The sequence below is a fragment of the Arachis duranensis genome, chromosome 7 (genome assembly GCF_000817695.3).
Source record: "Arachis duranensis cultivar V14167 chromosome 7, aradu.V14167.gnm2.J7QH, whole genome shotgun sequence".
NCBI classification, from domain to species: Eukaryota; Viridiplantae; Streptophyta; class Magnoliopsida; order Fabales; family Fabaceae; genus Arachis; species Arachis duranensis.
Window position 1 is genome coordinate 8,221,415 of NC_029778.3, and position 10,128 is coordinate 8,231,542.

Consider the following 10,128-nt stretch of genomic DNA (forward strand, 5'->3'; position numbering starts at 1 on the left):
GGCCATGCACGCGCACGCGCACAAGGCACTCGCGCGCACATTGCGAAGCAGGCCAGGGACGCGCACGCGTACCGTGCGCGCACGCGTCGATGACGGCACATGACCTCATTAATGTAACACATGCCTGGCAATTTGAGAGGGTTTTTGAACCCATTTTTTGGCGCCAATTGCTAAGGGAAAGGAAGAAAAGGATGAAGGATTAAGGGGAAGTCATCAATCATCAATAGTCATGAGGGGGATTCATTCACACTCATTAGGATTAGTTTTAGAGTTAGTTTCTAGAGAGAGAAGCTCTCACTTCTCTCTAGAATTAGGATTAGGTTTAGTTCAATAATCTTAGATCTAGATTTTAATCTTTGCTTTCTTCTACTTCTACCTCTCAATTCTTTCTTGCTACATTCATCTTCTTCTACTCTTTCATTGTAATTTCCTTAGTGTTGTTCTTATGCTTTGTTGTAGATCTACTATTGTTGCTTCCATTTTCTTTCAATTCAATAAGAGGTAATTCATAATAATTGTTCTTCTTTGCTTTTCTATTGTTGATCTCTTGTTTTTGTAGTTATAGATTCCTTTAATTCTTGTATTTAATAATGTTTACTTCTATTGCACTTTATGTGTTTGTTGAAATGTCTCTTTTAGTTTTAGTGTAGATTTTGTTCCTCTTGGCCTAGGTAGAGTAATTAGTGACACTTAAGTTATCTAATTCTTTTGTTGATTGATAATTGGAGAGATTGCTAATTGGTTTGGAGTGCACTAAAGCTAGACTTCCCTAGGGTAAGACTAGGACTTGTGGCTCAAGTCAATTCATCCACTTGACTTTCCTTTATTAGCAAGGGTTAACTAAGTGGTAGCAATGAACAATTCTCATCACAATTGAGAAGGATAACTAGGATAGAACTTCTAGTTCTCATACCTTTAAATCCTAGGGAGAACGACCCGAGGTCCAATACTTCGGTTTATAAATTTTAGGAGTTTGTACTAGTGACAAACAACTTTTTGTATGAAAGGATTATTGTTTGGTTTAGAAACTATACTTTACAACGAGATTTCATTAGTGAAATTCTAAACCGTCAAAAACCCAATCATCAGTGGTCATGAATTTTCCAAAGGCCATGTCCCAATATAACCGTTGAGTATATGCCATGTGTGATAATGGGAGCTAGAATGTTATTTGTCTGTCACATAACCATTGCCAATTAGTTTATCCTTGAAAATCTTACACAAAACAGAAAAATATTTTCAAAAGATTATATAAAATGTAAAGCTAAGAAGTTTACTTGAATCCATTCAAAACCCAAGTAGAGGGCAAGAAGTCCTTCAAGAAGAGGGGAATATATCTTTTTCATTTGGCGCTTCTCATACCATGCTGCAAACCGAAAGCAGATAGTGCAATCAGACTCATGAAACAGATATAATAAGTAGAAACTGCTTAATCAATGACTAGTAGATATTATATCATAGAGAAACTTTATAACTTTATGACTTTATTCCACCACTTTCTGAACCAAATGAAACTTTGTTCAATCTATGAATCTATGAACTGATTCTAATGCTTTGCTGTAGGGATAAGTAATTGAACCTTCAAACAGCTTTTTCAAATCTTGACAGCCCGAGCGAGATTGCAAAACAGGTGCCACAACATAAGTGGGATCTGAAAGAAGTAAACAAATAAGCAAGAGATCGTTAAGCAAGCTTAAAAACAAAATAAGTCAATACAAAGGGAAAACATGTTGAAGGGCAATAAGAAGAGGACCTTTGGGCGAGGCAGCCACATAATAGAGAGAACCAGTAAGAACAGCTGTGAGTACAGCTGCAAATGCTTGCGCAAAAGGTACAAATGGAGGCAATACCCATGTCTACAATTTTGCAAATAAATCACCATTTAGCCACTGGAATGAAAACTTTTGCTTTGGATACTTGTAATAAGTAGCCCTTGTCAGATGGTATAACTGAAAAAGGAATAGTAACTTGAGCAATAGGTTCTTGATAGGAACTCGCGTCAACAACTTCTGTAAATCCAAAAGCTTTTGCTGCGGCAACAACAAACACAATAACAAATAATGAACCAAGGATTGTGCTAGGTGAAAAAACAATATTCAAATCGATTTCAGGACTGATTTTGGCACCTTTTTCACACTTATGTGGATTCTTATCCACGCCAATTATTCGAGATGCTCCCCTTAGTTTTGCACCTTGTGCAACCTAATTAAAGGAGAATTCATAAATTATCTTGTAGTTTGGAAATGATAATTAGTAATCAATTGAGAACTGAAAAGTTAAGATAGACAGAGTTGTTCGCTGCACTTACAGAAAGGCCAACAGTTCCGAGACCAAATATCACCCCAGTTGATCCTTTTGTCACATTAGCAACATTCCATGCTGCGCCTAGACCTTCCATGAGTGACATAATCAATCAGAAACCAGGAATTTATCAATGGAATTAAGAGTTATGAATTCATCGAAGCAAGGCAGCAACTAGAGTTTAGTGGGCACTCTAATATTACTTTTAGATCAAGACTATACTCTAAGAAAATGCATGAAATGCCACTTTGATTCTAGACATATTATGTTTCAATACATGAAATGATACATATAAGAACCATTCCCAACCCAAGCAAAATGTGAACTTCTAAGTTTAAGTTAAGCAATCATTATTTCAGGCATTCAATAAGCCCAACAACACATGAAGTCAGTATTTTGTATTAACAACTTCTGAAGAGGCAGCAGCTATGTATGAGCGTGAGAATCCATCAACCCAGTTAAATAGTTTCCAGTAAGTATCAGAACAAGAAAATTACAAATACAAGAAATAGAAAGCCTAAGATCATTATGAAACTATACTTACTTTTAAATCATGTGAAAGTTTTAAATTTTCTTCAAGATCGCTTTTTCTTTTGGCCAACTCATTAGATGCAGCTGTGATGGCTTCATTTTGCTTGTCATTGACTGCCTAATAAACAAAAAATATGTGAATTTGGGAATTGTAGTTCAACAAACTGCTGAAAGATAACCATAAATAACAAAGACATCAATAGTGATTTACTGAGTGAAACATAATAGATTAGTGAAAGACACACATATGAGCTGAGTAACTTTACCTTTTTTCCCTGATCAGGCAGCATATTCAAAACTGAGCATAAATGAACTTTTAATTATTTAAACAAAAGCTGCATCAACCAGCCCCTTCTCTCGGGTATAATCCAAATCACTCGAACTCCCACTTCCACTTCAAAATCCCAGAAAAAAGGGAAAACCCCACTTGCACTAGAACTCCCACATCAAGAGGGAATGATCAAAATGCAAAGAAATATCCCTCAGAGCTAATAAATAAATAAGATAAAATATAAGCACATGAATCCAAAAATTGCAATTAACATGAGAAAAGCATGGATTGCATGTACAGCGGCAGCATCAAACTTAATTTCACAAGTACATTTCAGCAGGGCAGCAGGTAGAATCAGGTCACATGAAACAAAAACAGCACAGCAATGATCACACCAACATCATTCAGCAAACAAGCAGTATTAAGCCATGTTGGATAATCAAGAACGGAGCAATTATTAGGCCTAGAATTCTCTAACCACAACCTAGCTACCTAACAACATATATATCTATCTATCCTAACAAACATAATTAATCAGCAATCTAACTAAAAATAACAACAGAATTAATAAAAGAAAGTAAAGAAACAGAGCAGGAAGCAGGGATGAGGCAGGGACCTGGAATGTAGCAGAGACAGACTGGGAAATGGAAAAGGGAAGAAGAGCAGAAGTAGTGCCGCCCAGAGTTGGTGGTGGCCGGCTGAGCTCGCGGCGGCGCATAGAGCGGCGTGAACGGCAGAACGATGCAGGGCAGAGAGATTCAGCTTCTCTCTGTGGCAGTGACGAGAGCTGGGGGGCAGAAGCGTTCGAAGGGAACAGGAGAGGCGAGAAGAGAAGAGGGAAGGTAAGAATGGTGGTCAGCTTGCTGGACGGTGGGTCGCCAGATGGAGAGCACGGAGAGAGAGGAGCGGTGAGAGGGGGGTGAGAAGAGGGAAGAAAAATAGGTAGAGAGGGAGGTGACTAATTTAGGGTTCAGTAGCTTCGTTTAGTTTAGCCTTTCTTTCTTTTTTTGCAGCTTCGTTTAGTTTAGCCTTTCCTTCTTTTTTCTTCTTTTCTTTTCTTTTTTTTTAAAGAGACAAAACGACACAGTTTAGGGGTATTACTTTCAAACCAAAAATTCGCTAAAAAATCGGAAGGTTCTGTCGGTTCACCGGTTAACCATCGGTTCGACCGGTTTTTATTGATTTTTTGTCAAGCGGTTTCTGACCTTATTCGAACCGGTTAGGTGACCGGAACTCGTTTATTCTGATTGAACCGGCCGGTCCGGTTTGGTTTTTTATAACCATGGTTACGTTCCTCTAACCAACGACACCGTTTTGAGCAAATTTTAGAAAATCGGTCGGGTCCTGGTTCGGTTCGACTGGCCGGTTCTTGACCGATTCGACGGTCCATCGACGGTTTCTGAATCTTTCGGTTTTGATATATGACCGATTCGTTTTTTATACCGGTTCACAGTTCGAACTAGTTTTCAGAATTTTGGTCCAGACCGCTTTTCCCCTCGGTTCACGATTTGACCGGTTCGACCAGTCGATTCGAACCGTTTTCAAAACTGCGTTTTTTCCTTATTCCAAAAATCCGGCCAGGTGACGGTTCGGTTCGACCGACCAGTTCTTGGCCAGTTCGACGGTTCAATTGCGGTTTTTGAAATTGGGGGTTTTAACATTTGTCCGAGTTGTTTTTTGTAGCGGTTCAAGGTTCAACCAGTTCAACCGGCCGGTCCAAACCGATTTTCAGAAGATAGATTATAACCATTCTCTCCTATTGTTTTTATTTTAAAATGCTTAATATATTTTAGTATCAAATTTTCAATTCAGTAATACATTTTAGTATCAAATTTTCAATTAAGCTTACAACACATAAGTGGTTCAAGGAATAAAAATGCTAGAGTGAAACTTAATCTTCACCTAAATTCAACCATAATCGAACGAAAGATAGAAACATTAATTTTCAACAAGAGTCCATAAAAAATATAGTGCATAATAATTTTTTAAGTAAAAGAGATGAAACTAACAAGTCTTAGTAGTTAATATAAACTAAACATGACTACATGACAATTACAATTATTTAATTTTTGTTTGACTCATTTTGTTTATACTTATTGTAATTCCTAGTAGCAGATTCAATGATATTACGCAGCATCAAATTGTGGGGCCTTAGAATTAAATCCAACGCAAGTCGCATCCTTGTACCATCATTAACCTGAAATATATAAATATTTTAGGTTACCAACAAAACCATACACATTAGCAATTGAAGTACTATTTTTTTTCAGCATAAGAAAATTACATTTATTAAATTTGAAACCTAAAAAAAATGTCATAAAAGTGAAAATGGGAAAAGTTAATTTACCAGCTTTACTATACTCGATCTCTTTTGCTCTTTATCTGTAGCAATCGGTAGGGAGTCTAGCAGAATTGTTTGATGATTGCACAAATAAAAAACAACCAGATACCAATGTGTGTTGTTCTCGTTGACAAGTAAAAAAATCTAGCACAAGCTTTCACGTATTAGAATAGTACTAGATACAATTTTTTTTAAATAAAAGGTATAGATCAGTTTATAAAGATAAATGCCAAAGTGTATAGGTAGTTGGTGATATGTTATGCTTTCTTATTCAATGACTACTTGTTATGTTGATACCTCAACTTGGAAACAACACTAGATCCCATTTATGGCTTGCTCAGCAAGAAGAATCTGTTGCAAAGAGAGCTCTTTTACAATAGATGAACACAACGCTGCCTAAGATTAAACCGAAAAGGTCATCTTGCAAGGTTCAGGTTCATGTTCAGTTAGCATAATACCACAGAATGATCAGCATTTTCTATCTCAACATTTTTTTGAAATTGATAATCCTTTATCTCTTGACATTTTTAAATTAGAATCTGAGGTGTTAAGTGATCATGTTAACCCTCAAAGTCAAAATTTAATATTTAGATATTTCTTTTTACTATTTAACTGTTGAGTTTGTATTTTGATAAGATCATATGAATTTGGTTGATGATTTTTTGTGTAGTGTTTTAAATTTGGAAGATATTTTAAGATGTTTATTTATAATTTATTTATTATTTTATTCTATAGCGGTTTTTCCGGTTGAATTATCGGTTGGACCAGTTGGATCAATAAACCAATAAACCAGTGACTAAAGCGGTTTGATGATCGATCCGGTTTTTAGAACCTTATTTACAAGTATAAAATAACAATTGTTAGACCAGCCCTATGCCAGTAATTAACAGTTGTTAGACCAGCCCGGCTTTTGGAGTGTTACCGGTTCAAATTTCAAAACGAAAGGCCTCCAAACGCCGTCGTTTTTATTTCTTCATTAAAAAAAAAAAAACAGATTCAGAAATCAAAACCCCTCTTCGAGAGATACCCTTTGGCCCTTTCTCCCTCTGAAAACTTGGAAAGAAGTATAGAACTCAAAAACCCAACCCTAAACCCTCTTCGATACCCAGCCACCATCCCACTTTCATCGCCGAACCCTTGCCGCCGGGTGGAACTGCCGTTGTCGCCATCACTTCTCATTCTTCCGTCGCCGCCACTTCCCTTCCTCCCTCGCCGCCGGTAAGCACTGCTGCTTCAATATATTTTTGCTTGTTTTGTAATAATGCTGATTCTGAGTTGCTGAGATAATGATACTGAATTAATGATTTTGTTAATTTTTGCTTATTCTAAGTTGCTTATTTTCTGAAATAATATTGTTGCTGGATTTCTGATTTCTAATTTCATGAGTTAATTTTATTGATGGTTAATTTATTTAATTTGTTGAATGCTGGTGCGATTCTAAATTCAATTTAATTTTCATTCTGAGTTTGGAATTGGATTCAATTTAGTTTTTGTTGCTTATGTGTTGAAAAAGTGGCATTATTCTTTACAATAAACGGTACCTGAAGCCTGCAGTGCGATGAGTGAATCCATGTTTATGGCTGCTGCGTTAAACCCTCCCAAAACCCCCTTCAAAATCAACCTCACACCCGTTCTTCCGCCTCCCCCAACCTCCTCCGCACTCACTTTCAAACCAAACAACAACTTCCCCACACTCTCCGCCGCCGCACAACCACAACAACAAGAACACGCCGCTCTGCTCGACACTCTTCGCAACAGCACACGCAAGAACCAAGTGCTCCAATCCATCAGAACCACCTCCCCCTTCAACTGCCTCTCCGAAACAAATCTTCACCATACGGTTCTCGCCCTCACCTCCAAAACCAGGGGAAAGGTGCATATTTCCTTCTTTAATCCCTCTCCAATTTATCTACTCATTAATACAAATGAATGGAAGTCGAGATTTCTAGTAAAATTGCAACAGTAATATAAAAGCAGAAAACATTGCACTAAAAAAAAATCATTTGAAAAATTGATGAATTTGGTTACATGTGGTCTTATGGCACAGGTTAGAGACATATATGATAGTGGAGAGTACCTTGTTTTGGTTACTACTGATCGCCAGAGTGCATTTGATAGAATCCTTGCTTCAATTCCCTTCAAGGGACAGGTTTTGTGTTCTTATTCTCTAACCTTGTTCTTTGTATGAACAGTTTACTTGGTTGATCATGGATCACACTCAATGTTCTTTATTCCCACTTGCAGGTTCTTAACCAGACAAGCTTGTGGTGGTTTGAGAGAACCCAGCATATAACTGCTAATGCCGTTGTGTCCACTCCTGATCCTAATGTTACCATAGCAAAGAAATGTTCTGTTTTCCCTGTTGAGTTTGTTGGTGAGTATTTTGTTAATTGGTATTTCGGATTGGTGCTTGCATACACATTTTATCAAATGATTTCAATGGCTATGAATTGGCATATATGTTTGGTATAGGTTGTGGAGGAGGAGTTAGTTTGCTGGAAATGATAGCTTGAAAAGTACGATAGAAATAGAATATATTCAATTCTGTATTCTATAGACCCCTTTCTGAGGATATATTTAAAACTTACAAGCAGCAGAAATTCTACCAAGAAGTGTTTTTTTAAATAAAAGAAATTATATAAATAAAGCTTAAAACCAAAAGACAGATGAACATTTAACTCTCATAGAAATCATGCTTGGTCTTTGCCAATTGCGCCATGTATTTAACTTGTATACTTGTCAACCAAACCGATGTCTTTGGCACACATTGTTACTGAATAATGAATGATGAATATTTCATTAACTTATGTCACATTGCTCTGGATCTTTCTTTCTTCTTATACTCTCTCTCTTCACATGAAGTCTCAGGGAATATTGCTCTGCCTCTTTGCTTGGTAATATGACTATGATCAATCATCTTTGTAGTTTAGGGAATTTTTTTATCTTAATTTTTAAGGTTAAATAGGCATATTTTGAAGGATAGCAAAGCCATCCTTCTTTTTCGGGTATTGATATCAAAGTCATCTTTATCCAATTAGTTTTCCTTTTGGATTAACAAATTAATTGAGAAGACAAAAAGATGGAAGGAGATTCAGTGAAGTTAATAGGATTTTGGGGTAGTCCATCTGTTCTAAGAGTGAAGTGGGCACTAGCAGTTAAAGGAATAGAGTGCCAATATGTGGAAGAAGATCTCAGCAACAAGAGTGACATGCTCCTTAAATACAACCCTGTCTACAAAAAGGTACCTGTTCTTGTGCACCAGGGTAAGCCCCTTGCTGAATCACTGCTCATTCTTGATTATATTGATGAGACTTGGAAGCAAAACCCTCTTCTTCCACATTCTCCTTATGAAAGGGCCCAGGCAAGATTCTGGTCCAAATTCGTTGATGACAAGGTAAGAGAGTTGCAGCACCATATTTAGTATCAATCATTTATAGAACTGAGAAAAATGGTCTTAGAGACTATTATGAATTATCAAATCCTCTGAATCATTTAGTTACTAAAAACACTGAAAGCATAGAATTTTTAGTAAAGATATATTCAGACACAAAATATAGAATTTTTCTGCCTATTCCTCTTTGACCCTTCAGGCGTACTCTGATACTGATTGGACTGGTGATCCCACTGATCGTTGTTCTACTACTGGTTACTATTTGTTTCTTGGCGACGCTCTCATCTCTTGGCATGCTAAGAAGCAAACATTCACTGCTCGCTCAAGCACGGAAGCTGAGTGCCGTGCCCTCGCTGACACCACTGCTGAGGTTATCTCGGTTCGTTGGCTTCTCGAAGATCTGGGTGCTCCTCAGTCGTCCCCTACTGATATTTTTTATGATAAACCGCAGTGCTATTCAGATTGCCCATAATGATGTGTTTCATGAACGCACCAAACACATTGAGATTGATTGTCACTTTGTTCGGCAACGTATCCTTATTGATGCTGTTTGTCTCATTGCTGTTGGGACACTGGATCAGACTGCTGATATCTTCACGAAAGCTCATCACCCGACTCGCTTTCGGATTCTGTTATCCAAACTCAAGTTGGTATCCTTAGCTCCCACTTGAGTTTGAGGGGGGATGTTAGAGAATCATTAGAATCAATCTAGATCAATTAGCATCGTCTATATTTATATAGTATATCTGTACATTAATTATAGGATTCGATGTCTTTATTACTTTGATTTATTTAGCACCTATAAATACCCCTTGTATATTGTACCTTTCAACACACTCAATAATACACTTTTCAGATTATTCTCTCAATCTCTGGTTTCTAACAAAAGGATTTTTTATTTTGTTTTCTACGGTATCTCTTAACCCAGCAAACTAAGAATTAATTCGTTGCGAATCAAAATTTTGTTTAAGCGTTTGTCACAGGCCAATAAATTACTACATATATAAGGTGAGATTCGAGTTTTTGATACTTGTTTAAATAGATTAGTGCGCTAATTACTGGAGAATATTTTTTTATTTTACCTTTTTTTATTGGTTTTTTTAGGTCTCGGCTCTCTTTATCTTTTTTTTTGTCCGGTGGTCTTGGCTTAATTTACTCTTTTTAATTGTTTAAGATCCAAACATCACTTCTCACTTTAGAGTGGGCTGGTGAGGCGTTTTAGCACTATTACATGTTGGGCCTAGTGTTAGCTATAAGAGATGTGAACCCAATATTTCCATCACCAAAATTCAT

General features: G+C 36.9%; 1 protein-coding gene and 1 long non-coding RNA gene across 5 annotated transcripts; one reads left to right on the forward strand and one right to left on the reverse strand.

Annotated features, from left to right (window-relative positions):
- Nucleotides 1–1,579: 1,579 nt before the first annotated feature.
- On the reverse strand, nucleotides 1,580–3,711 carry LOC107496900 (uncharacterized). The gene is made up of 6 exons (XR_002365368.2): nucleotides 3,099–3,711; nucleotides 2,846–2,950; nucleotides 2,309–2,391; nucleotides 2,127–2,202; nucleotides 1,754–2,030; nucleotides 1,580–1,651 (listed from the first exon to the last, which is right to left on the reverse strand). It is a non-coding gene; the product is annotated as an uncharacterized LOC107496900 (long non-coding RNA).
- Nucleotides 3,712–6,445: 2,734 nt separating this feature from the next.
- On the forward strand, nucleotides 6,446–9,695 carry LOC107496901 (phosphoribosylaminoimidazole-succinocarboxamide synthase, chloroplastic). Of its 4 annotated transcripts, none has more exons than XM_052251763.1 (5): nucleotides 6,446–6,662; nucleotides 6,958–7,317; nucleotides 7,492–7,593; nucleotides 7,689–7,818; nucleotides 8,513–9,695. In XM_052251763.1, the coding sequence occupies exons 2-5, from the start codon at nucleotides 7,003–7,005 to the stop codon at nucleotides 8,863–8,865; spliced, it is 900 nt and encodes a 299-aa protein (XP_052107723.1). In that variant the 5' UTR covers nucleotides 6,446–6,662; nucleotides 6,958–7,002; the 3' UTR covers nucleotides 8,866–9,695. The 4 variants fall into 4 exon arrangements, with proteins under 4 accessions (XP_052107723.1, XP_052107722.1, XP_052107724.1 ...); XM_052251762.1 differs by having other exon boundaries at nucleotides 6,992–7,317; XM_052251764.1 differs by having other exon boundaries at nucleotides 6,999–7,317.
- Nucleotides 9,696–10,128: the final 433 nt, after the last annotated feature.